The sequence below is a fragment of the Gadus morhua genome, chromosome 13, assembly GCF_902167405.1.
Source record: "Gadus morhua chromosome 13, gadMor3.0, whole genome shotgun sequence".
Lineage (NCBI taxonomy): Eukaryota > Metazoa > Chordata > Actinopteri > Gadiformes > Gadidae > Gadus > Gadus morhua.
This window is the reverse complement of record NC_044060.1, coordinates 2,828,815-2,854,901: the sequence shown is the minus strand read 5'-3', so window position 1 is coordinate 2,854,901 and position 26,087 is coordinate 2,828,815. Positions and strand designations below refer to the sequence as shown.

Below are 26,087 nucleotides of genomic sequence, written 5' to 3'. Positions count from 1 at the left end.
TGTTCTGTACCGTTAATTTATTAGCTAGCGAGTGTGTTTATGTGTTAGTTGGCAACGCTTCAGTCCTAGTCCAGTTGCGGAACTATTTGTGTTGGCGGAGCCAAATAAATCATGAAATAAACAAAAAAATGTTAACTAATTAATGGTGCTTGTAGAACTGTTGTATAAAAGCAATATCACACTCGAGGTCGTGCTGGTGTAGGGAACATCAGCACGGCTGTGATTATCTTCGGCACTCGGCCTACGGCCTCGTACGACCGAACCACAGCCGTGCTGATATTCAGTGCAACGCACTCCCTCTCGCGTGATATTGCTTATATATATATATATATATATATATAGATATGTTGACATTTTCATATCCATATATTATATATAATTTTTTTTTAATGGATTGCTGATCATATTTGAGGAAAATCCCTCATTATAATTTAAATTAGATTGGTTTCTCTTTAAGTCTTAGACGTAGTCAGGTGTAAAGGTCGATGCCATGGGTCTCCAAGCACTACATCTTCAGCTGACCATTACTGTAAGCTGTATACTATGTGTTTGCCTAAATGTGAGGCGTTTTAATGATACTTACTCAGGATAGTTTCACTTTGAATCACCAACAAAGCAGGTGACCGCTTGGACCCGAGATAAGACCTTCTCTGTATGCTTATCTAAATGCTGTGTGCTTATTATACATTATTTATGATGTTTTCATGGTATGCAGTTTGACATTGAATGCTGATCTATTCGCATTTGTGAAGTGACACGCTTTGTTGTAAGATTACTGATGGACCATGATTCAATGTTAGATCATCTGGTTCCACATGACCCTTTCTATCTTGTAGATATCTGCTAGCCAAAGGTCTCTGCAGGGAAACCCGAACTGACTGAAGGTTGCCCCGACTCGCCGGAAAGTCAGACTCGTTGAGCCCAACTAGGGGGGCGGGGGCAATTTGAGGGGCAGGGCAGCGGCCTAACCCCCCTTCTTTCCCCTGGGGCGGGGGGAAGAAGGGGGGCATCTTTGCTCCGACGAAGAGTGTTCCGAGATGACCTCAAGAGGATTCATCCTCTCACACGCTCATATTTAATGACTTCATGTCAGGATCTGACTTTGTCTTTGTGCTCTTTAGTGTGCTCCCTCCCCCTTTCCACCAGATGTCCTTAGATCACTTCACCCCCATCACCTGTGCGTCCTTGTCACAATTGTCCCACCTGCACCTCATTCACTGATTAGAATATCCCCGTAAACGTTCACTACTTTGTTCCCTCGTATGTTTGTTGTTTTTTATCTTGTCCCTTAAGCGCAGAACACACTGGCCCGCCATCTGAAATGTTTGGGGAGACTGGGATGGGTTTGGGAAAAAATCTGTTCAATGTGTTTAGCTGTGGTCCAAGCTTCTGGAACAGCATGGGCGGTGTCGGTCCGATTCAACACGCAACGTCTGAGAGCGCGAATGTGTGGGAGAGGCGGACTAGCGCAACGATACTAGCGCCACCCGGGGCCTCTACGGATTCTGTTTCTTGCATGGAAATTTCCTTTCCTAACAAGATGACCCGGAAGTACTCGAAGGAAAGGTTGTTTGAATTCTAAAAATGCTTAGGAAAGGTGCCTCGATGCAACCTTTAAGCCGCCTTCAGCATAGGTGACTCCTCACCAACTTTTACCAAAGGAAAGGAGATATTTGTAACCCATGCAAATATCTCCATCTTAACCTGTCACACAAGCAGTACACATCCCAGACACTGCGAATACTTTGGCCATGTCCAAATTAATGTCTGTCCTTGTGATTGATTGATTGATTTATGTATTGGTTCTGCTTGCTCCCCAAGGAACCAACGACAAGCCGGGCGGCCGTCACTACGTGCTGAGATGGACGTCGCCGCAGGTCGTCAAGGAGACCTTCGCCCCGCTGAAGGAGTGGAAGTACCCCTACATGAGCTGAGCTGGGGGCGTCCCAGTCCCTCTCCCCATACCTCTCCCCGTCCTCACTCCCTCCTGCCCTCCGTCCATGATCCCTGCTGCTCGTCGGGGCCGGTTACTATCATGGCGAAACTCAAAATGAACGACGGTCGCTATGCAACACACTTTAGCACTGCGGTCAAGTGAGCCGCCATTCGTCCATCCGCGGTTAAGCCAGCCGTCACACAAAATCTTCGTGCGCCTCTACTCTAAATTTGTGCGGTATCTCGCAACTTTCTCAAAATAAATGCCTTCACCTACGGTTGTGTTGTTTGTGTGGATCGCTGCAAACGCTATCGGCGTGAAAACGTCCACAACAAAAAAGGGTTTTCAAAGGACCAAGCATGCACGTGAGGTTTTCAAAGGACATTCTCCCCGAAACTATACAGTGAAATCATGTGGTTCCTTGTGCACAAGTAGTCGGGACAAGAGTTAGTATATTCATATCATTCAGTCCCGGAACTTATCTATTATTTTGTCTATAGCCCACTTCAAAGTGCTAAGAAAATGTCCCGACTACTTGTGCACAAGGAACCACATGATTTCACTGTATAGTTTCGGGGAAAATGTCCTTTGAAAACCTCACGTGCATGCTTGGTCCTTTGAAAACCCTTTTTTGTTGTGGACGTTTTCACGCCGATAGCGTTTGCAGCGATCCACACAAACACACAACCGTAGGTGAAGGCTTTTATTTTGAGAACGTTGCGAGATACCGCACAAAGGCTGTTTAGAGTAGAGGCGCACGAAGATTTTGTGTGACGGCTGGCTTAACCGCGGATGGACGAATGGCGGCTCACTTGACCGCAGTACTTTAGCGTCCCTCCGAGAGAAGGCTCGGCTAGAGCGGTTCGCCGGCAATTTATCCTATGGAGCAGTTCACTCGCCGTGTGCCTAAACTTTCGTTAGTCTCTCCATCTCCTTGCTCACTCCCGGAGTAACACACACCGTAGGGGCCATGACTTTCACTCTTACGATAAGTTTAGTTTATGGCAATGTTTATGAGCAGAACACAGTGTTTAATGGAAGGAAGGTCCATCTCGTTAGTGTCTGTGATAATAAGGGGGTCCAGAAGATACTCTCTCTCTCTCTCTCTCTCTCTCTCTCTCTCTCTCTCTCTCTCTCTCTCTCTCTCTCTCTCTCTCTCTCTCTCTCTCTCTCTCTCTCTCTCTCTCTCTCTCTCTCTCTCTCTCTCTCTCTCTCTCTCTCTCTCTCTCTCTCTCTCTCTCTCGACCTCTCTCTCTCGACCTCTCTCTCTCGACCTCTCGACCTCTACATGTGACGGCTGTCTTTGACTAAGAGTGAAACCAAAACTATAAAAAAAACAAAAAAAAAACGAGCCTATTTAATCGTCGTAGACGAGAGAAAGAAGCAGAAACACCCAAGACGTCTCTACTTCTGCTGCAAGAAACTCTAGATAGATATCCAACATGGGTAAGAATTCTAAAATGCTCTCATCAAGATTTTTTGTCTTAACATGTTTATTTTTTTAATCCGACATTAGGCTAAACAACTATTTAGGTCACCATTATTCGAGCGAATGATATATATGTTGATAATATTGTCAACTGAACGTGTCTAGGGTACGGAGACATCATGAGGGTAGAAACATCTGGAGCGTCCAACAAGACCGCCGGAGCTGACAGGCTGACAGGTAGTCTACATACCGCCGTACAAATAGGTTCCACATAAAACCATTCATTTTAATGAAGAGAGAATCATGTCGTGAACGTTGCACTGCCCATGTCAAGTGACGAGACATACTGTAAACATATTATCTGTCCCAAAGGTGGTGTACAGGCATCGCGAGAAATGGCCAACCATGATTTGGCTTGTATGAGAACATATAAGACCATCATTGGGAACGTGGCGCGCAGACGTAATGTTGACCCAGCTCTCATCGCTGCCATCATCTCCAGAGCAACCCGGGGTGGTGCCGCCATCTCCGGCACCAATGGTTGGGGGGACAATGGTAATGGCTTTGGACTGATGCAGGTAAGAGGGCTACATTTGTATTAGGCTGCTATCGCATATTATCATGTCAAGGGTCTGATGTGGTGTAATATGCCCATTTCACTGATCATGACTCACAGTTCTAGTCTCAAACAGCCCCAGTATTTTTGTCTAGCAAACATCTAAAATTCTATGAATATAATAATCATAAAACCTTTAGTCCTAGATGGACAGAACCACCCAAAGCCTGCCCAATGGCAAATAAGTTATTTAATTTGAAATTAATGAGTGGTAAATAATCAAATGTGACCTGATAACGTGTCTATGGTTGTGATGTGCAACATGGCTTCCTCCTATACAGGTTGATAAGAATTGGCACCAACCAAGAGGAGCCTGGAACAGTGAGACGCACCTGGACCAAGCCACTGAGATCCTGGTTGATATGATTAGTGTTGTCCGGGGGAAGTTCCCCGGTTGGAGCCCGGAACAGCACCTGAAGGGTTTGTCTCACTCATTAATCTTTATTCGTTCCTATTCTGACCACACATCCCCTCCACTCCTACAGAAGAGGAAGAGGAGCAGAAGAGGGGAATATTTTTTACTTAGCTGCCAAGGTGACGGCCCCTCCCCCTCTGGTCCCTCCCTCCTTATGTTTCTCGGCCAATGGGAAGTGTTGCATTTCGGTATAAAATCGGAATAGTCTCATGCAGAGACGGGCAGTCAACCAGAACAGATATTCTCACAGCGCCTTTCACTCGCTAATAGCTGAAGGACGGCGATGCCATTTGATCAAATTACACTGAAAGATTAGCTCTCAAATCGTACAGCGCCTTTAATCTACATTCTGCCTAAACTCTGTCCCTTATCTTTCACCCCAGGAGCGATTGCGGCCTACAACATGGGAGAACGTGTCCTAGAATATGCCGATGTGGACCATCTTACCACAGGCAACGACTACTCCTCTGATGTCGTTGCCAGAGCCCAGTTTTACAAACAAAACGGGTTTTAGAGAAATCCCACTTGAGCAGCCCAAAAGTTCTGTATCAAATAAATGATTATAATCATGTTTTGATTAAATATGATTGTTCACGTATAGGCTACGTGTACAATGTGTAATAGTCGACAGATAGGGCTATGGGTTGTCAAAAATCTGCGTTGCCTACTTTGATTCACACAGTGGATCTCGTAATTATTTTCTTGCTCTACCTTTTATGTATTGTCCTCCGTAGGCTAATCATTTCTGGCAAGATGGCTTTTCTAAAATATGAAAAGAAAGATTTATATATATATAAATATATGACCAGTACTTCAACTGCTATTATTAAGAAATACCAACACATTCATATCATTCAAATCATAGCTGTTTTAAAAATATCTGTTCAGCATTCTTAAACATGTGGATTTCATGCCGTGCTTCCTCACTATGCGACAAGGTCAAAAACGTGGTGGTGATGGTTTTTATATCTAGAGTACATTACTGGGTTGGGGGAGGACTCCTCACTGGTTAACCACACTCTTACCACGTTCTGTTTCATGAGAAGAATTATGACAACAATGAAGACTCTTTCAGCACCAGAGCTAGCCTTCATCAGGGGGAGAGGGAGGGGGCACACACACACCATTTGGGACTTGACTTTCACTCTTACTATAAGTTGTGTGTATGGCAATGTTTATGATTAAAAGCCTGTTTAATGGAAGAAAGGTCCATCTCATTGGTGTGTGATAGGGAGTCCAGATACCTGGTTCAGCAGCCCCTACTTGCGTTGGTCAGAGTTCATCACCTTAATATGACATATCACAACAGCATTTTGATGCGCTTTTCAGAGTGCATTATTACTATTATTAATTCAACATGCTAAATTAGGCCTTTTATTAGCCATATTATTGCACAACATTAATTATAGGCTGCTCACAATATAATTGATCGAAAAGCAGGAGCGGACTCCATATCGCCCTCTAGTGGATGGCCACCAGCGAATGTAATGGGTTGTTTGGTCAGTGCTGTCCAAACTTGCATTATGGTGTGGGTGTGGTTGGTGCTTCATAAGTTGAAGTAACGGTCCTGTAGTTGATACACAGACACTGCCTTCAGGACTCACACCAAGGAATTGACTACTAATGAAAGCTGAGTGGTGTGGTATTTAAAGGTTTGTGACACCAAAAATGCAAGTTTGGGGTCATAAGAATTTTGTAATTTTTTTATCTTTGTAAGACAATATGTTTCCCCATGCCCCAGAATAGTTCCAGATCCAGTCTTGTTGGCTGAACTCGACAGTTGAATGATGTCATGTTATAAGAACCATTAAATAAAACTCCAGATAGAGGCGTATCATTATCTAATAATTTAATAGGCTATTATCAAAAACATTCTGCCCTAAATTATTTTACAGTGTGTGGCAAACACAGGCACATTTTGAAGACGATAAAATCTGTTTTGCTATATTATAGACAAAAGATTAAAACGCACAAAAGTATCGTTGAGGAAAACACACTCCTTGCCATCCCCCCCCTTCCTGGAAAATAAACAAAACTATTATTTTCCAGATTTGTTGATCCGATCAAAGAATTCACTCTGGACGCTATGTCTCATTTGAAAGTGCAGTTAGTTAGAAGCACCAATTGTAACAAGTTCCCAGCAGAACAATCGGCTCGACAGAAACACAAATGACAAACTGGAAGGCTGGAGCAAGGGAAATACGTCACGCTCTCGCTGAAGCTGGTCGTTCGTACCCTTTATTATGTCCATGGTTCGTACCAGCGTACCATCCAAATGGATAGCAGCATACCTCTTAGCTCTGGAGGTCAACAGGAAGTGCATATGCTACGTGGGAGGCTATCGTTAGCATTACAGTTGGTACATAGCAAGTGTTAGCTAGGTTAACTAGCGTATCGTTAGCCTTCTGGATGCAATGGCGACAAACCAAACAAGAAACAAACGACTTTAAAACTGAACCAAGGTAATATGGGCGGATGAACAGTTGGCCAATGTTACATTAAGGTTTTTCGTTTACATACAAACGCTCAATATCACTATGGCTTCTGTTTTATCGGGATTAAAAAAACAAACATGTTTAGGGTTTCAATTCATAATTTTTATGGTTAATTATTATGTTCCTTTGAATAACTTAGTTTTTGTTTCATACGGCTAAAGTATGTTTAATTGAAAAAAGGCATGTCTCCACAAGAGAGACATGCCCGGAGAAACACTCTGATGACAGAAGATGAAGAGTATGTGAAGCGTCTTCATCTCAACTCATTCTGATGGCCTTTCAGTGACAAATCTCAGAGCCTCTTTTCTGCTGACGAGGGAATCGAACCGGGGACCATGGACGGAGGGCGGGAGGGAGTGAGGACGGGGAGAGGGACGGGGAGAGGGGCTGGGACACGCCCAGCTCAGCTCATGTAGGGGTACTTCCACTCCCCTCAGTGGGAGTGGAAGTACCAAAACTATTTTTGGTTTCACTCTTAGTCATTTGAACAAAAACTATATAATCATCGTAGACGAGAGAAAGAAGCAGAAACACCCGAGACGTCTCTACTTCTGCTGCAAGAACTCTAGATAGATATCCAACATGGGTAAGAATTCTAAAGTGCTCTCATCAAGATTTTTTGTCTTAACATGTTTATTTTTTTTAATCCGACATTAGCTAAACAACTATTTAGGTCACCATTATTCGAGCGAATGATATATAATTGATATATTTGTTGATAATATTGTCATCAACTGAACGTGTCTAGGGTACGGAGACATCATGAGGGTAGAAACATCTGGAGCATCCAACCTGACCGCCGGAGCTGACAGGCTGACAGGTAGTCTACATACCGCCGTACAACTACTAGGTTCCACATAAAACCACTAATTTTAATGAAGAGAGAATCATGTCGTGAACGTTGCACTGCCCATGTCAAGTGACGAGACAGTACTGTAAACATATTATCTGTCCCAAAGGTGGTGTACAGGCATCGGAAAAAATGGCGAACCATGATTTGGCTTGTATGAGAACATATAAGACCATCATTGGGAAGGTGGCGAGCAAACGTGATGTTGACCCAGCTCTCATCGCTGCCATCGCCTCCAGAGAGTCCCGGGGTGGTGCCGCCATCTCCGGCAACAATGGTTGGTGCCCGAGACGTATAGGCTTTGGCCTGATGCAGGTAAGAGGGCTACATTTGTATTAGGCTGCTATCGCATATTATCATGTCAAGGGTCTGATGTGATTTGATACGTCCATTTCACTGATCATGACTCACAGTTCTTGTATCAAACAGCCCCAGTATTTATTTCTAGCAAACATCTACAATTCTATGTATATAATAATAATAAAACCTTTAGTCCTAGATGGACAGAACCATCCAAAGCCTGCCCAATGGCAAATATGTTATTTAATTTGAAATTAATAAGTGGTCAATAATCAAATGTGACCTGATAACGTGTCTATGGTTGTGATGTGCAACATGGCTTCCTCCTATACAGGTTGATAAGGATGCGCACACACCAATAGGAGCCTGGAACAGTGTGGAACACGTGGACCAAGCCACTGGGATCCTGGTTGATATCATTAAAGAAGTCCAGCGGGATTTCCCCGATTGGAGCCGTGAAAAGCAACTGAAGGGTTTGTCTCATTCATTAATTATTATTCGTTCCTATTCTGACCACACACCCCCACCACTCCTACAGAAGAGGAAGAGGAGCAGAAGAGGGGGATATTATTTAATGAACTGCCAGGTGACGCCCCCTCCCCCTCTGGTCCCTCCCTCCCTGTTTCTCGGCCAATGGGAAGTGTTGCATTTCGGTATAAAAACGTCTCATGCAGAGACGGGCAGTCAACCAGAACAGATATTCTCACAGCGCCTTCCACTCGCTAATAGCTGAAGGACGGCGATGCCATTTTGATGAAATTACACTGAAAGATTAACTCTCAAATCGTACAGCGCCTTTAACCTACATTCTGCCTAAACTCTGTCCCTTATGTTTCACCTCAGGAGCGATCGCGTACTACAACATGGGAAGAAATGTCCTATCCTGTCCTCACGGTGTGGACCATCTTACCACAGGCAAAGACTACTCCTCTGATGTCGTTGCCAGAGCCCAGTTTTACAAACGAAACGGGTTTTAGAGAAATCCCACTTGAGCAGCCCAAACGTTCTGTATCAAATAATAAATGATTATAATTATGTTTTGATTAAATATGATTGTTTACGTATAAGTGTACATGTAATAGTCGACATATAGGCCAATGGGTTGTCAAAAATCTGCGTTGCCTACTTTGATTCACTCCTTATCTTCACAAAGTGGATCTCGTAATTATTATCTTGCTCTACTTTTTATGTATCGTCCTCCGTAGTCATTTGTGGCAAGATGGCTTTTCTAAAATATGAAAAGAAAGTATAAATATATGACCACTTCAAATGCCATTTTGAAGAAATACCAACACAATCATATCATTCAAATCATATCTGTTCAGCATTCTTAATAAAAATGTGGATTTCATGGTGTGCTTCCTCACTACGCGACAAGGTCAAAAACGTGGTGGTGATGGGTTTTACATCCAGAGTACATTACTGGGTTGGGGGAGGATTCCTCACTGGTTTACCACACTCTTACCACGTTCTGTTTCATGAGAAGAATTATGGAAGAAAGGTCCATCTCATTGGTGTATGATAGGGAGTCCAGAGACCTGGTTCAGCAGCCCCCACTTGCTTTGGCCAGAGCTCATCACATTGATATGACATATCACAACAGCATTTTGATGAGCTTTTCAGTGTGAGAGAATCACTTTGGACCACAATGTGTTAATGAGCTTAAACTTGGTGTCTTGTGTTAAAAACGACTGCTTCACATCCTGACGATGGTATAGATGTGCCACTTTTCATAAATGACTCAAATATTAACTATTTTTAGATAATCAACTAAACACATTATTACTATTATTAATTCAACATGCAAAATTAGGCCTTTTATTAGCCATATTATTGCACAACATTAATTATGGGCTGCTCACAATATAATTGATCGAAAAGCAGGAGCGGACTCCATATCGTCCTCTAGTGGATGGCCACCAGCGAATGTAATGGGTTGTTTGGTCAGTGCTGCTGTCCAAACTTGCTTTAAGGTATAGGTGTGGTTGGTGCTTCATAAGTCAGAAATTTGATGGCAAATTTAAGACCTTTTTTTTTTAAAGTTGAAGTAACAGTCCTGTAGTTGATATACAGACACTGCCTTCAGAATTCACAACAATGAATTGACTACTAATGAAAGCTGAGTGGTGGAATGTTTAAAGGGTTGTGACACCAAACATGCAAGTTTGTGGTCATAAGAATTTTGTATTTTTTTTTATCTTTGTCAGAAAATATGTTTCCCCAGGCCCCAGAATAGTTCCAGACCCAGTCTTGTTGGGTGAACTCGACAGTTAAATGATGTCATGTCACAAGAACCCTTAAATAAAACTCCAGATAGAGGCGTATCATTAACTAATAATTTAATAGGCTATTATCAAAAACATTCTGCCCTAAATTATTTTACAGTGTGTGGCAAACACAGGCACATTTTGAAGACGATAAAATCTGTTTTGCTATATTATAGACAAAAGATTAAAACGCACAAAAGTATCGTTGAGGAAAACACACTCCTCGCCATCCCCCTCCTTCCTGGAAAATAAACAAAACTATTATTTTCCAGATTTGTTGATCCGATCAAAGAATTCACTCTGGACGCTATGTCTCATTTGAAAGTGCAGTTAGTTAGAAGCACCAATTGTAACAAGTTCCCAGCAGAACAATCGGCTTGACAGAAACACAAATGACAAACTGGAAGGCTGGAGCAAGGGAAATACGTCACGCTCTCGCTGAAGCTGGTCGTTCGTACCAGCGTACCATCCAAACGGATAGCAGCATACCTCTTAGCTCTGGAGGTCAACAGGAAGGGCATATGCTACGTGGGAGGCTATCGTTAGCATTACAGTTGGTACATAGCAAGTGTTAGCTAGCTTAACTAGCGTATCATTAGCCTTCTGGATGCAATAGCGAAAAAACCAACAAGAGACAAACGAACGACTTTAAAACCGAACCAAGGTAATCTGGACGGATGAGCAGTTGTCCAATGTTACATTAAGGTTTTACGTTTAGATACAAACGCTCAACATCACTATGGCTTCTGTTTTATCTGGATTAAAGAAAATACATATTTGGGGTTTCTATTCATAATTCTTATGGTTAATTATTATGTTCCTATGAAGAACTTGGTTTTTGTTTCATACGGCTAAAATATGTTTAATTTAAAAGAGGTATGTCTCCACAAGAAAAACTCCAATGGCAAATGGATCTTCCACCGGAAACCCCAAACGCTTGAATAAAAACTGTAACCAGGGCGACGAACCCTGAGATTCTGAGGGGTGCAAGCAGAGCCGACCGGTGCCTCCAGTTTCCATTTCAAAACAGCTAAAAATATAGAATTGCGCAACCCCCGTTTGAACATAGTTCAGTCCAAGCTCGTTGGTGGACGGGCGACCACAAAGAAACACTCTGATGACAGAAGAAGAAGAGTCTGTGAAGCGTCTTCATCTCAACTCATTCTGATGGCCTTTCAGTGACAAATCTCGGAGCCTCTTTACCGCTGACGAGGGAATCGAACCGGGGACCATGGACGGAGGGCGGGAGGGAGTGAGGACGGGGAGAGGTATGGGGAGAGGGACTGGGACGCCCCCAGCTCAGCTCATGTAGGGGTACTTCCACTCCTTCAGCGGGGCGAAGGTCTCCTTGACGACCTGCGGCGACGTCCATCTCAGCACGTAGTGACGGCCGCCCGGCTTGTCGTTGGTTCCTTGGGGAGGAAGGAGAACCAATACATAAATCAATCAATCAATCATCAATCAATCACAAGGACAGACATTCATTTGGACATGGTCATAGTATCTGCAGTGTGTCTGGGATGTGTACTGCTTGTGGGACAGGTTAGGATGATAGGAAAAGTTAGTTTTTCCCTTTACACAGTTAGCACTGAGGGGTTGGCATTCAACGTGAATCTGCACTGTTGATAATGTAATTTTGATAAAAGTGTAATGCACGTATGGTAGGCTTAACCTGGGTGTTCTAGGTTTGTGTCTGGTTGAGAGGGCAGTTACACTGCCAGTAACACCAACTCAGGGTTGAACGATTTGGGGAAATAATCTAATTGCGATTATTTTGACCAATGTTGCGATTGCGATTTAATGTGCGATTTTTATAATTTATTAAGTTCCTTATGTTGCGTATTGTTCAATAAAAAATAAAATCATTCTTTAGTATGACCAACACAACATTGGAAGCAGTCAACATAGAAACAGCTCTTTCCTTTAGGCCAGGCCAATGTGTTGAGATTAATTTATATTATAAACTTTTTTATTTAACTATTGAATTGTAAAATAAAAATAAATGAATCGTACTGTCATTAATGGTAACAACTAACTTTTCTTTTAATCGCAGCCTTTTAGATTTGCATACCGCGTTCTATCACATCGCGATTTCGATTTGAATTAGATTAATCGTTCAGCCCTACACTAATTCGTTTAAAAGTATCCAGAAAGAAAGATGCATTCACGAGGGCTCGTCATATATCTTACCATTTTGCAGACACTGCAAGCTACAGTGATTTTTGCTTAGTAATTTAAGATCAGGAATGGGCATCTGGGTCAAGAATGTCTACGGGCTGTGTGTGGACATTGGGGATCGAACCCAGTACCCATCAGCTTGGAGTCAAACACCCGACCCACTACACCATCATGTGCAGTTCTAATGTACCCGAATCCACGCTCCAAATCCAGTCGACTTCTCCCCGTTGATTACAGTACCCGTGTGTCGAAGTCACTGACCCACATTCCACATTTAGCTCAACGGCTTTGACCTCCCAGTGATCCTCCCTCTGCCCGTGAACCAATCGGAGGAGAGGAGGCCCCCTACCTGAAGCTCTGGCGCCCCCGAAGGGCTGCTGGGCCACGACGGAGCCCGTGGACTTGTCGTTGACGTAGTAGTTCCCCGCCGCGTTCCTCAAAGCTTTGGCTGCCTCTGCGACCACATTCCTGTCACAGGGAACACACAATTCATTTGCATTAATATCACGGGCGTTTAGCAGACGCTTTTTACCCAAAGCGACTTACAATAAGTACATTTGTCAGAAGAAAGTGAAACAATCTATCGCTGTCGGCCCAGTAAGGATGTTCATAGAACCAAGTGCCAAGCACTAACAACCACTAGGTTAACCTATTCCCCGTACACAACAAAAGATAGCTAGGATAAGATGCTACACAATGCTAAGGACTATTTTTGAGTGCAATTCAATAAACTCGTCCAACTCCGCTGAACTAGTGTGAACAAACCTGGTGTGTGAACCGGGTGTGAATGCACCTCTAACAACGTGTCCTACTTACCCAAACCTGGTGTGTGAACCAAGAGTGTTACCATTGTGTGAATGTGAACATGGTGTGAATGCACCTCTAACAACGTGTCCTACTTACCCAAACCTGGTGTGTGAACCAAGAGTGTTACCATGGTGTGAATGTGAACATGGGGTGAATGCACCTCTTTAACCGGGGTGTACTTACTTGTCCTGAGCGAACACCGCCCCGGTCAGGGCGAAGGGGGAGGTGGTGTCCACCAGAGTCAGAACCTCCTTGTAGTCGTTGTCAGGATAGACGTACACCGACAGAACGGGCCCGAAGATCTCCTATCGGAGACGAAACATAACTGGTGTTCAGCAGCCGATATAACAAGGAAGCTCGTTTTGTGTTTTGTGAAGAAGAACCCAATTCAACCAGCCAAACTGACCTCAACATGTTTACATTAGCAGACATGTCAGGGTTTTAGAAAAAGTGTAGGTTAAACATTTACATTTGAAACCCAATGTAAGCAGGCTTGGCTGTGGTCGGTCATGCATGGTGAGAAACAGAGGGATCTGAGCTAACAAAACACAGAGCCCAGCTGGAGCCAGTGATGTAGATCTAGCTCAACGGGGCAAAAGCCTCACGGTATTAGCACACAAGCCCTGCTAGCACAAGCCTACACCGGTTAAAGACAAAACTAATACAAATCAAAAAGTGAAAAAGGTTTCAGCAAATATTTAAATAACACATTAAAACAAAAAAGGTAGCAGGCGTTATACTAGATGGTAGCCTAGTTCTTTGTCATCCAAACAGAACTTTTCCTGAAAACCTTTGAGTGTCGTTCTTGTGCATTCTAAAGCCAAAGCAGTGAAGGTCAAGGGTCAGATTCCCATGTGTAACGTACAGGCAGCAGCCATGACTAAGTGTTTGTGAAGCCCTGGCAGAAGGAACATGTAGTTCTACTAACGGTGTGTGGGTTTGTAGTGGTTGGATGCAGAACACCAGACAACGTCATGAGTTCGGGCCGTTGGATATCACATTGGATAGTTATTTGAACATTTTTCGAAAAACGAATTGTCCCTAGAACGAAAATATAACTCCAGAAATGGTAAAAGAAAATGTGTATCCAATGGGAGAAGTTGAAGCTACGTCCATATTCTTTGACAGTCTATGGTACCGGACTGTGAAATGAAAAAGACCCCAACTGTAATAAAGTACAGGCTTAATAAACCGCGGGCCAACCGACTAATGAGCCGTTATCTGAACAGAGTGCGTTTCTCACCTCGCTCATGAGGGGGTCCCGAGGATCCTTGACCTGGATGATCGTGGGCTCCACAAAGTAGCCCTTCCGGTCGTCACAGTTGCCCCCAGCGATGACGGTGAGGTCGACGGAGGACCGGGCGTGGTCCAGCCACTTCTTGATGCGGGCGAAGGACTGCAGGGAGGAGTCAGACCGTAAGCACACTGCGGTTGGTTTACGTTCACAGAGCAGGCAGAAAACACACCTGAAGACATGAGTCTCAGCCCACGTCTGTAACTGTTGAGTCATTTAGCGTGCACATTTTGAGTGACGCTTGTATGTACCTTTTCATCGATCACAGCTGAGAGGAAGGTGCTGAAGTCTTCCACGGGCTGTGGAAAACCAACGTCAAAAAATAAACTTTAACACGCGTCAACAATGAATTACAGAAACGTGTGAGCCGGTTGTTAGAGGTACTTGAAGAGTACTTGCTAGTAAGGCTAAAAGTGTGAAAAAACTTGTTTGCTCCAGTATATATTCCATGATATAATACAAAATTAGAGCCGTCAAACTAACTTTACAAGGCAACCTCAAAACTGACCTAAAGTCCCGAGTGTTGCACTCTGAACAATAAAAGGTGAATAACGTCTCCGTCGTTCTTACATTGCCCACTTTGATCTGCTTGTGGACCTCCAGCAGCCCGTCTCTGATCTGGGGCCAGAGGGACTGCGGGACGTACATCCGGGAGCAGGCCGAGCACTTCTGCCCGCCGTACTCGAACGCCGAGCGGATGGTCCCGTTCACCACGCTCTGGACGTCCGCCGAGGCGTGGACGAAGTGGAAGTTCTTACCGCCGCACTCTGGGAGGGGCACGGCAGTGAAGGGTCGGGTTAGAGACGCACGCATGCTGCCATGCGAACATACGCACCGATATTATTAATAATAATAATAATAATAATAATAATAATAAATCCATTATATTTATATAGCGCTTTTCAATGACCCAAAGACGCTTACAGTGAAGGGGGGGACCCAACTCACCACCACCAGTGTGTAGCACCCACTTGGGTGATGCACGGCATATTCTAGTATAGACAACACGCCAACAGGGGATGGCGTGGTCATGCTAACATGGTGATGCTAACATGCTAAGATTAACAACAGTGCAATGGCACGCGTGTCTGAGTTTGTCGTCTGCATGTCCATGATGTATCTCCTTGTTGTGTGTCCTTGTGTATATTGTGTTTTTATGTTTTTATGTGTACCTGACTGCAAGACAAGTTTCCCTTTTTGGGACAATAAAGTTAAACTGAACTGAACTGAACTGAACTGAATGACGATGTAGTACACAGATATCTAGCTGCAAAAATAGATTCTTAAATCAAATTGCAAGGAAGCACCAAACAAGTGCTGAAGTAAACTGGTTACGTAACGGGGTCTTATTGGTTTGGAATGTGGACTTCTTGTTTGTTAAGTGGTTTCCTCATTTCGGAACGTGGATGTCTTGGTTTGTCGGTTGTTCCAGCTCACCTCCAGCGACCCGAGGGAAGTTCTTGTAGATGTCCAGGTTCTGAGCCACCTGCTTCCAGAGCCGCTTGAAGGTCCTGCAGGGGGAAAGAGAAGATAAGAGAAGAAGTTAACCGGCCCCGTGCGGTAAATGTAGGCGCCACAGCAGCAAGTATAGGAAATAGTAGAATAAAAATATAAATAACTGCTAACCCAATAAAAATATCTCTGCATAGACAATAACAACAAAAGTACCGATAGCCATTCAATTATCTCGTCTAGTTACACTTTTACACAAAAACACACATGGAGACACTGATGTCTGTACTCCAAACGCACACACAAGAATACAAAGACAAACAATCAGGATGCAAAGTGGTGATAAGCTCAACAGGTAGAGCGAGGCTTGAGAATTTGATTCCCAGCAGGGCCATTCAGGCTAGGAAAGTAGGACTGCAACCATTGCACGATGGGCCGCGTTCGATGAATGCATCGACCAAATGGTGAGCGACACAGTACGCATACTCCGAGAGAGATTAAGCCGTTTCCAAGGCCTTACGTCCACCAATCGGTGAGCGACACAGTACGCATACTCTGGGAGAGATTGAGGCGTTTCCAAGGCCTTACGTCCACCAATCGGTGAGCGATATAGCACATATTCCCGGAGAGCCGTCTGCGTTTGGAGGGTCTTACGGGACGCTGCCGGTGAAGTTGATGCCGGCCAGGTGCTCCGAGGAGGTGACGGTGTCCCCGAACACGGGGCCGTCCGACGGGACGAACTGGATGATGTCGGGCGGCATGCCGCAGTCGCGCAGGACGTTATACACGGCGTAGCTAGCCGACATGGCTGTGTCGCTAGGCTTCCACAGAACCACGTTACCCTGGAAACCACACGATGCAAACAAGAAGAGTCCATTGATATGGATACGTGAGAGGAAACCACTGATAGATATTAAAACAAGAGGATGATTTGAAATGATTATTGTTTCATACACTGTAACGGTGGATGTGGATTCTTTACGTTGCAAGACCACTTAATTGCGGTTGTCAATTAACCTTTGACCTTACCATTACAGTAGGGGTGCCGGCCAGATTTCCACCAATAGCAGTGAAGTTGAAGGGGGCCACCGCAGCCACGAAACCCTGAAAGCGTTGGTGAAAAAGGAGAAACACACAATAATATACAGTATGAACATAATGTATAGGCAACCACGTTCAGCGAAACAGCCATTTGGGTTGGACTAATATGGCAGCACTGACAACTGCTCCGCACTTCCTAGGTAGCTTTGACGAAGATCTTTCCTTCCCTTGTTATAAGTATTGCCCTTAAAAGAAGGATAATGTAATACTGCACAATGATTTAGTAACACTTTGATGGTTTAGTTTGACAAACCGGTAAACTGTCAAAAGTTATTATCCATTATAGATTTAATTAATGATATAGTATATAGGCCTATATGACAACAGTACACAGAGATCAACTGGGGAAAAGAGCATTAGGGTCATCGATGTCATCATGTGCCCTGTTCCATAACCTGGAGATCGGCCCGAGAGAGAAATACACATTTTAATTGAAACGGTTTAAATCCCTGATGGATTGTTAAGGGCTGACTATGGTCCCACGTTCACGCAAGGCAAGGGGGGTTACGGACGCCTTACGTCCTTGCGGACCCTCCTTGTGTCCACTGCAAGGGCCGGACACGAGCCTCCCAAAAATTGTAACCTTCCGTCGAGGCGACGCAGCAGCGAGGGCTGTGATTGGTCCGCTCACTAAAACCCGACGCAGAACCAAAACAGGTTCACGACTGCGTTGAAGCGTCTGCGTCGTCCCTGCGTTGCGTGACCATAATCAGCCCTTAAGACCAGCCCGTTGACAGGAGGTCGACTCGGCGAGCGGGGGTGACCTCTGACCTCCAGGCCGCGGTACAGCATGGTGTTGGTGCTGCCGTCGGCGTCCAGCGGCTGCTCGTCCTGCAGCTCGACGGCGTGCTTGGCGTTGAAGCGGAAGAAGTCGATGAGCTCAGGAGCCGCGTCGATCTCCGCCTGCACCACCGTCTTACCCTGGGGGGTGGGAGAGAGAGAGTTAGACTGGGGAGGGGGAGAGACAGAGAGAGAGAGAGAGAGAGACAGAGAGACAGAGAGACACAGAGAGAGAGAGAGAGAGAGAGAGAGAGCCTACCAGCTAATCTGAAGAGACACTGTGATTTTAAATCGTATTCAGATAGAATTTCCCATGATGCCTTAGAAAGTGTTACGTTGAGGCATTGCATAAAGTATGATACGATTAAGACATAAGGCTTACATGGTTTTGGGTTTAGCTATAATCAAAAGTGTAACTACGGTTTTGGTATGACAACATTCAGGGTAACAGCAGGAGCTGAGGAGCTGACTGCCAGTGAAGACCGCCCTCCACTCGCCCTCCACTCGCCCCCAGCGTCGGCCCCCCTATGCCCCGGTCTTTACCTGGCCGATCATGGTCTTGGCCAGGATCTCGGCCCTCTTGGGTCCGCTGATGACGTCGGCGGCCTTGAAGAGGATCTGGGCGCGGTCCTGGACCGGCTTCAGGTCCCACTCCCGCCGCGCAGCCACCGACGCCAGGATGGCTCTGTTGAGCAGGTCCTGTGGGTGGAAACCAGGACGGATCAGTGACAGGGCTGGGAGCTAGCATTAGCGCTCTGTGGTGGGAGCCCAGCACAGTCATGAGACAGACAGCATGGGAATGCTCATTTGTATTAGCGCTCCAGCACCAACCAATGGAAAGGCATTAGGTGATCGGTTTTCCATTTGCAAGTTACTAAACAGTTTAAACAAACTCATTACTCTATTTAGAAAAATAAAGCCCTACAAGGAAGCAAAACCTAAAATAATAAGTTCAGTCCATTCAGGCAAAGTTCATGAAGCAATATAGAACTTTGATCAATAATTTATTTAGTCTTTAAACCCTATTTTATTTCAACTGTACCGTTATATTTCATGGCATGAACTATGACGTTCCCATCACTTTCTCTAGTGTTTGGGGTTAGGACGCTGTGACCTGAAGATCTGAATGACCTCCTGACCTCCCAGCACTGTCTCCCATTCCAGAGTTGCCCCGAGATGCCCTCTACCACGACTAGAGGTCATCTGGAGTCTGTAAGGATTTACAATGTTTGAACATCGAATACTAAAAACAATCACCTTGTCAGCGTAGCAGAACTTGGCCACCTTGTGCGAATGGTCAAAGGGCTGTGAATTAAAAACACATAATTAACGGACAATTTAGAAGTAATCCCATCGTAACAAAACAGAAACAGTAACTGATGCGTTCATTTTATTGTTTGTTTCGATGCCTGCATGCAAATGGAGAAATTAACCTTTAATCCTTAACATGCATATTTGAACGTCGATATCCATGCCTTCGAAGTATCAATATTTGTGCGCTAAATGGAGCGATCGTTTACAGTGGAGATTAGCTGGCTACACCGTCTCACCGATAACTGGTATCTAACATCTTTGGTCCACACGTGTTCGTCTCCAACCACACAAGGAATCTCCTCCGTCTTTCCCTTCAGCTCGCTCAGGGCCTGGAGAGAGGGAGACAGGAGCGATCACTTAGTGAGGAAGCATTTCAGATAACATACCGGTTATCTGAGTGTTGTCTGATAAGCACGCAACAAAGGAAAGGAAATGCTGGATTCCAAGCAGTGAAGGCTGAATTAGGCTGCGTTGAATAGTGACGCTAGGTATGCTCTGGTCTCTAGGTTTCTGTGGTAGCCCACCGAGCGATGGGTAACCCCATAGCTCTCCAGCCCCTTTGTCCTTCCTGCTATGTATCCTATGGTTACTTTACTAGCTGAGGTGGTTTTGGTTTACATTAGTTTACACAAGCCATTATCTTTACATATTACATATCAAATGTCAATGAATCAGCTGCCTTTGCCAGGTCACGCAGAACCATGAATGTAAAGGCACCATCGTAGATGCGTACGTACGCCGTGGCACTTAATGTACGCACTTATTGTATGTTTGTACGTCCTGAACCTGGCACTTAAAAAAAGTACTCAGCATTGTGTAGCATCTTATCCTAGCTATCTTTGTTGTATGCGGGGAATGGGTTAACCTGGTGATCGTTAGTGCTTGGCACTTGGTTCTATGAACATCCTTTCTGTACCGACAGCGATATATTGTTTCTCTTCTTCTGACAAATGTACTTATTGGAAGTCGTTTTGGATGAAAGCGACTGCTAAAAGCCACGATTATAAATGTAAATGAAAGACACCCACGGTGTATCTACGGCAACCATTCCACACCGAAGTAAGCCTCAGTGGCGTCGGTAAACCTTAACGCCTCCAGGAGTTTGAGTGTTCATTTGTGGGGGTAAACAGACCTTGAGAAGATCCTTCCTCTCCACACTGCCCTCCTTGAAGCCCAGGATCGGCTCATTCTTCACCTCCACGGCCGCCCGTGGAAACGTCCGGAACCTTAGAACACAAAGACACAGATCCGTTTCAAACAGGACTCAAACCAACTGTTGTTATGATCGACATTATAACGTGTCCCGCCATCAAAATGTAATCTTCTGACACTCCCTCAGCGGTCTGTGTGGTTGGGGCTCAGGGAGCAGGAATTAGAGAATTCCACCAGAGGTTTTAATTGTACTGAATGGGATTACCTTAGACCACGAAAACCTTGCAACCGGCAGGAGGAGTTTGGACTCTTTTAATAAATAAACAGGTTGTGCCAGCGCTGAGACCAAACTAGTTCTAACTTGAATCTCCCGTTTTCCAGAAACGTTGGATTCCAATGGAATCCCCAAACGAAAGTCATCTCCATGTTGATATTATAAAAATAATACAGTGCATGTAAAAAAATAGTATTCCATAATGTATCCACAATTAAACATTGATGAATTGGTTGCCACTTAAAACAGGTGTACACACACACACACACACACACACACACACACACACACACACACACACACACACACACACACACACACACACACACACACACACACACACACACACACACACCGCACCATTATCAACAACACACCATTTTGTCGTGATGTACCAAGGATGGTTTTAAGTAGTATTTAAGTATTTTAAGGACGTATGGAACTGCAACAATGTCCCACCGCTTGCCTTCACTGCCACCCTTCTGTCCTCCATGTATGATTAACTATGGGTCTCAACTTTGTCAACTTAAGGTTACAGCTTTGATAGCAAACAGTTGTGGGTAGGAGGCGCATTCTCGTATTTAACTGATAAGGATTTATTCCAAAAACTCCACTTTCAATGCACATTAACATGCGCATATGGGTTCGATTCCCAAGGACAGGCGGGGACGTTTGTTTTGGTTTCAGGGCTCATGGACACCGCTGTGTCAGAGATAATAAAGAGATCGAGATTTGGTGTATAGTGGTTTCCCTGAGCAATTGTTTTAACAGCTGGCCAAGCAGCGAAAGGAACATTTCACTCACTAAGGATGGCTTTGCTTTTGGACGCAATACTTCCAGAAAATGCATGCATTTGCTTGCTTGAACATCGTGATATAGGTTTCGCAGTAGCCTTTAATTGGTTAATTAACTATACAACGTTACTGTACGTGTGCACATGCCAGGTTACTGCAAGACAGTCTATGTAAAGCATTGCATAACATTCAGGGAAACGCACTCAAAGTTGATCCGTATTATGTTACATTTGACCATGGGACCTGAGTCATGCCAGCACCAGTAGCAGGCCGTATAACAAGCTGTCTGTAAACATTACATTTTTACCAATCGGCTGAAACATTAAACCCCCCCCATGTTGCAAATGACATATGAGAGTCAACGAAGAGGTTATAACAACAGGTACCTACCCCCTCCACGAACAGACAAGAGTCGACCTCACACGGATCATGTTACAGATTTGATTGTTGAAGGAAACTATTTAAATAAGTCGTTCAGTGGTCGCCGAAGTCTGATCACCAGAACTATGATCAATGAACACATGCGCCGATATCCTATATACAGCGAAGCTAGCCAGAAGAAGGTTGACCTACAGTGAGCGAATGAGCAGTGGAAGAGACCATCACTTCACGGGGGTGCGCCATTATTTAAATGAATATATTTTATATCTGTGTCGAGTGGTTATCATTTATGAACACAAAATGGACCTCAAAAATGTAAAAGAGAATGATAAATTGTATTTTCGGAAACACCAAGAGCATTGTTTTACAATATAATACGCACCATAAAAGCACATAATCCCAAGACATACCGTATGCAGGATGGTATGAACTGTAGAAGGTGTAAGAAGAAAAAAAAAAACCTTAGCCAATGAGAGGCGACTAAACTGGAGGCCCGCGGGACGTGACTTCTGAATCCTATATCGCGATATCTTTAGGTAGGTACCGCCGTTTTCCGTTATATTATATGTAACCTTGTAGATTTCTGTTTAACGTAAATAAGCCCCACCATGATTTGAGCACCACGACAGGTTGAGGAAAGTGTCCCTAAGACCAGACCACCAACTCACCAACTCGGTAGGCTTGTCTGGTTCTGTTGATTTACTTCAAAGTTTCAACCGTCGGAAAAAACGTTAAGCATTGCTCGGCCGCGGCCACCAGAGAGCGCTGTTGCTAACCGGTTCAATGGTTGGACGAGCAGCAGCCACCAGAGGGCGCTGTTGCTCACCCGTCATTGGCTGGTCATCTGGGGGGAGATGATGCGCCTCCTGAATAAAGTCTAGGAAAACATTTGTATATGTTAAATGTTATATCTTTATAACATGTAATATCTAACTCCTCCTATTGCAATATTAGAGCTGATGTTTAAAGTCACCATGAAGGCAAGGCCGTCTCATGTCTGCTGTAGGCTCCATGTTATAAGGCCATTGTAACACAGTAGTTACCCACTTATTGTGTGTTTTCGTTTGTATTCTATGCTGTTTTGTTCTATTTCATTGTATCTTCGAAAAAATAATTCTCTATTATATTATTTTGTATTCAATTCTATTCCATTATTATCCATTAGCTTATTTATTATAATTGATTGCTCACTCTAGTAACTTCTATATAATGTTATGTTATATTGTATTTATAGGCTTTGCTATTCTATTTGCATCGTTCTGAGGGGGATAAAACTATAGTTAAAAGAAAAAATCGCTACAGATTTAGAGTGTTGCCTATTGACAGAAACAAAAAGAAAAGTGTGAAAGTGTTAAAACGCACATTTAAGGACTCTTAAGAAGAGTTGGAGCCCATCCGAGCTGACTCACGACCCCACGTTGAAGCCCCCCTTCCAGTTCGCGCCCGGGCCGCGGCGGGGTTTGAACCCACCGACGCTCCGTGACGTGGGAATGGAACCAGAGACCACAGAGAGGAGGGTTTAAAAGACTAGCTGGTGGAAACACACATAGACACACACACACACACACACGCACGCACGCACACACACACACACACACAGACCTCGGAGCCGGTGTAACACTTCCAGACCATTCACCCTGAAATAAACCAAAGACGTGGACACGGTGACCCGTCGGGGACAGAGACATAAAGAGAGAGACATATCACAGAAGGAAGCAGTAAGTGTTGTTATTACCAAGGCGTCCCACTGTTGTTATTATCCACAACTGAGTCACATTAGCCAGCGAGCTAGCGATGCTATGCTGCCACTTGCAATGCAATGCACTGCAATGCAATGCAATGGAGATTTGCACTACTGCCCAATTCAATCCTTGTAGATGCCGTTAAACGTGTGTTCGTTACCCGTGCATGCCTTCATGATGTCAGGCCAATGCAGTCCAAGGGACCCGGGCTAAGGACTGGATGCAGCTACAGAAGGAGCTGCACGGATAGCCTAGCTCACTCTTGATCGCAGTGTAGTGTGTCGTTATGCTGTTGCTGAATGTGTTTCACCACACTGATAACTAAGCTGCTGTCCCATCGTTGGATTGCTGGACGTTTGTACACATCCGATGTTGTCACTAGATCAGGGTTACTCCTGTCATGAGTAAATGAACGCAACTGTGCAGCCAAATATGAGCAAGATAAGCCTCTGTGTGTACCACATGTTTTGTTCAACATGGTAAAACCATGTCTCCACTGAGTGTAACGACTTTAAGTGAAATATTGAGCACATCTCTGCTGATCGGCTCACACATACTACGGTGTTGTTACTGAGCTATACACAACTGTACCTGTTGTTTAGGGCAGCCACTACAGCAATTCATAGAGCTCACCGGTGCGATGGCAAATATCATAGATATATGTCCATATTTAATCTTAAATGTATAATGAGTAGCCTATGCTTTATTAAAGTGGACTAAAGTGGTTAGGGTGTCTGATGTCAACTTTGTTGCGGAGGACTCTTACGAAAGGCAGAAAACCCTTTCAGAATGCGGTTGACTTGATGCTAGCTTGTGTTGTAACCTTTGTATCGTCAGTGTGCTACTCTCAAATGTAATATTATACTCACATTCGCACTTGAGTGATATTGATTCGATGTTTTCTATTTCATTCATTTTGTTTTCGATTGTGTTGTTGTTGTGGTTGAGGTTGTTGTTGTGGTGGTTTGTGCTGTGTTTGTTGTGTGTGTGTGTGTGTGTGTGTGTGTGTGTGTGTGTGTGTGTGTGTGTGTGTGTGTGGGGGGGGGGGGGGGGGGGGGGGGGTCAGCAGTTAAAGTCAGCTTGTGATCTTGTTGTTCATTGGGGTTGTTATTGTCTCCCAGCAGTGCATGGGTGGGGGGTCTAACGTCAGACACCATGAGCTCCAAGGAGGGTGGAACGGCCCTGACCCGCCGCAACTGCCGGCTGGCCTCGGACACCGACAAACCCAAATCCACAGGTAGGATCCCCCCCACACACACAGACACACACACAGACACACACACACACACACACACACACACACACACACACACACACACACACACACACACACACACACACACACACACACACACACACACACACACACACACACACACACACACACACACACACACACAGAAAGAGACACAGACAAACCCAATCCACAGTTAGGATCCCCCCCACACACACACACAGACAGACACACACACACACACACACACACACACACACACACACACACACACACACACACACACACACACACACACACACACACACACACACACACACACACACACACACACAGAAAGAGACACTGACAAACCCAATCCACAGGTAGGATCCCCCCCCACACACACACACAGACAGACACACACACACACACACACACACACACACACACACACACACACACACACACACACACACACACACACACACACACACACACACACACACACACACACACACACACACACACACACACAGAAAGAGACACAGACAAACCCAAATCCACAGGTAGGATCCCCCACACATACACAGACACAAAGAAAGAGACAAAGACAGACACTTATGCACGCCACGCACACACACAGATTGACACATATGCTCGCACAGAAACACACACATACACAAACACGCATGCACACACATACACGCATGCACGCAAACACACACACACACACACACACACACACACACACACACACATGCACGGAGACACACAACCGCACACACACAAACAGGGTGCCATTGCTTCACAAGCTATATATAGTTGTTATGTCTATGAGGGTTGCAAATGTCCTGCTTTTTTCTTAATCCATGGTTTAATTACACGTTAATAATCAATCGATTGAATATATGTATGTGTGTGTGTTTGTGTACTCAAAGACATAGACCACAATCGGCAGCTCTATGCCTGTCTAGTCACTGCAACCATAATGTTGCTTATTGCGCACACAAACACACACAGGCACAAACACCCCCCCACACTCACACTCACACACGCAGTTATAGCCTTCCTTGTGACAGAAAATGTGACAGAACAACATGGAACTGTAAATGGTCATGGTATCTTCATGTATCTCTCTCTCTCTATATATATATGTTTTTCTATGTATCTTCCTGTATCTCCATGCATCTCTATGTATCTTCATGTATATCCATGTAGCTCTATCTTTCTCTATGTAACCTCTATGTATCTCATGTATCTCTATGTATCTTCCTGTATCTCTATGTATCTTCAT

General features: G+C 44.5%; 4 protein-coding genes across 9 annotated transcripts in view; 3 read left to right on the top strand and 1 right to left on the bottom strand.

The window, feature by feature from the left end:
- Positions 1-3,247: 3,247 nt before the first annotated feature.
- On the top strand, positions 3,248-6,222 carry LOC115556755 (lysozyme g). Its single transcript, XM_030374036.1, has 5 exons — positions 3,248-3,382; positions 3,531-3,602; positions 3,738-3,943; positions 4,263-4,401; positions 4,780-6,222. The coding sequence occupies exons 1-5, from the start codon at positions 3,379-3,381 to the stop codon at positions 4,908-4,910; spliced, it is 552 nt and encodes a 183-aa protein (XP_030229896.1). The 5' UTR covers positions 3,248-3,378; the 3' UTR covers positions 4,911-6,222.
- A 381-nt stretch (positions 6,223-6,603) lies between these two features.
- Positions 6,604-9,392, top strand: LOC115556754 (lysozyme g). 2 transcript variants are annotated; one of them, XM_030374034.1, is made up of 6 exons: positions 6,604-6,858; positions 7,403-7,477; positions 7,640-7,711; positions 7,851-8,056; positions 8,376-8,514; positions 8,885-9,392. In XM_030374034.1, the coding sequence occupies exons 2-6, from the start codon at positions 7,474-7,476 to the stop codon at positions 9,016-9,018; spliced, it is 555 nt and encodes a 184-aa protein (XP_030229894.1). In that variant the 5' UTR covers positions 6,604-6,858; positions 7,403-7,473; the 3' UTR covers positions 9,019-9,392. The 2 variants fall into 2 exon arrangements, with proteins under 2 accessions (XP_030229894.1, XP_030229895.1); XM_030374035.1 differs by having other exon boundaries at positions 6,630-6,858; positions 7,371-7,477.
- Positions 9,393-10,363: 971 nt separating this feature from the next.
- aldh4a1 (aldehyde dehydrogenase 4 family, member A1) lies at positions 10,364-22,036 on the bottom strand. Its single transcript, XM_030374032.1, has 15 exons — positions 21,845-22,036; positions 20,367-20,460; positions 19,471-19,563; positions 19,178-19,225; positions 18,464-18,619; positions 17,912-18,061; positions 17,069-17,143; positions 16,694-16,881; positions 16,025-16,098; positions 15,158-15,354; positions 14,839-14,886; positions 14,537-14,689; positions 13,477-13,598; positions 12,836-12,954; positions 10,364-11,720 (listed from the first exon to the last, which is right to left on the bottom strand). The coding sequence occupies exons 1-15, from the start codon at positions 21,883-21,885 to the stop codon at positions 11,608-11,610; spliced, it is 1,671 nt and encodes a 556-aa protein (XP_030229892.1). The 5' UTR covers positions 21,886-22,036; the 3' UTR covers positions 10,364-11,607.
- Positions 22,037-22,304: 268 nt separating this feature from the next.
- Positions 22,305-26,087, top strand: part of rnf123 (ring finger protein 123) — a 137,872-nt gene continuing 134,089 nt past the window's right edge. The window contains exons 1-2 of one of the 5 annotated variants that reach the window (XM_030375412.1): positions 22,305-22,371; positions 24,699-24,814. In XM_030375412.1, the coding sequence (XP_030231272.1) occupies positions 24,733-24,814 (82 nt within the window). In that variant the 5' untranslated portion in view covers positions 22,305-22,371; positions 24,699-24,732. Of the gene's footprint in view, positions 22,372-23,395; positions 23,554-24,698; positions 24,815-26,087 lie in introns of those variants that run through there. The other 4 variants (XM_030375413.1, XM_030375410.1, XM_030375414.1 and 1 more) reach the window with 4 other exon arrangements.

Bases quoted from the DNA above. Each gene is read 5' to 3' on its own strand.
- LOC115556754 (XM_030374034.1), top strand. The intron at 7,712-7,850 runs GTAGTCTACATA...TCTGTCCCAAAG, and splicing joins CGGAGCTGACAGGCTGACAG to GTGGTGTACAGGCATCGGAA. The intron at 8,515-8,884 runs GTTTGTCTCATT...GTTTCACCTCAG, and splicing joins CCGTGAAAAGCAACTGAAGG to GAGCGATCGCGTACTACAAC.
- LOC115556755 (XM_030374036.1), top strand. The intron at 3,603-3,737 runs GTAGTCTACATA...TCTGTCCCAAAG, and splicing joins CGGAGCTGACAGGCTGACAG to GTGGTGTACAGGCATCGCGA. The intron at 4,402-4,779 runs GTTTGTCTCACT...CTTTCACCCCAG, and splicing joins CCCGGAACAGCACCTGAAGG to GAGCGATTGCGGCCTACAAC.
- aldh4a1 (XM_030374032.1), bottom strand. From the start codon at position 21,885: ATGATCCGTGTGAGGTCGACTCTTGTCTGTTCGTGGAGGGG. The intron at 18,620-19,177 runs GTGATTGTTTTT...TTCCACCCACAG, and splicing joins AGTTCTGCTACGCTGACAAG to GACCTGCTCAACAGAGCCAT. The intron at 16,882-17,068 runs GTAAGGTCAAAG...TGTGGTTTCCAG, and splicing joins CCGGCACCCCTACTGTAATG to GGTAACGTGGTTCTGTGGAA.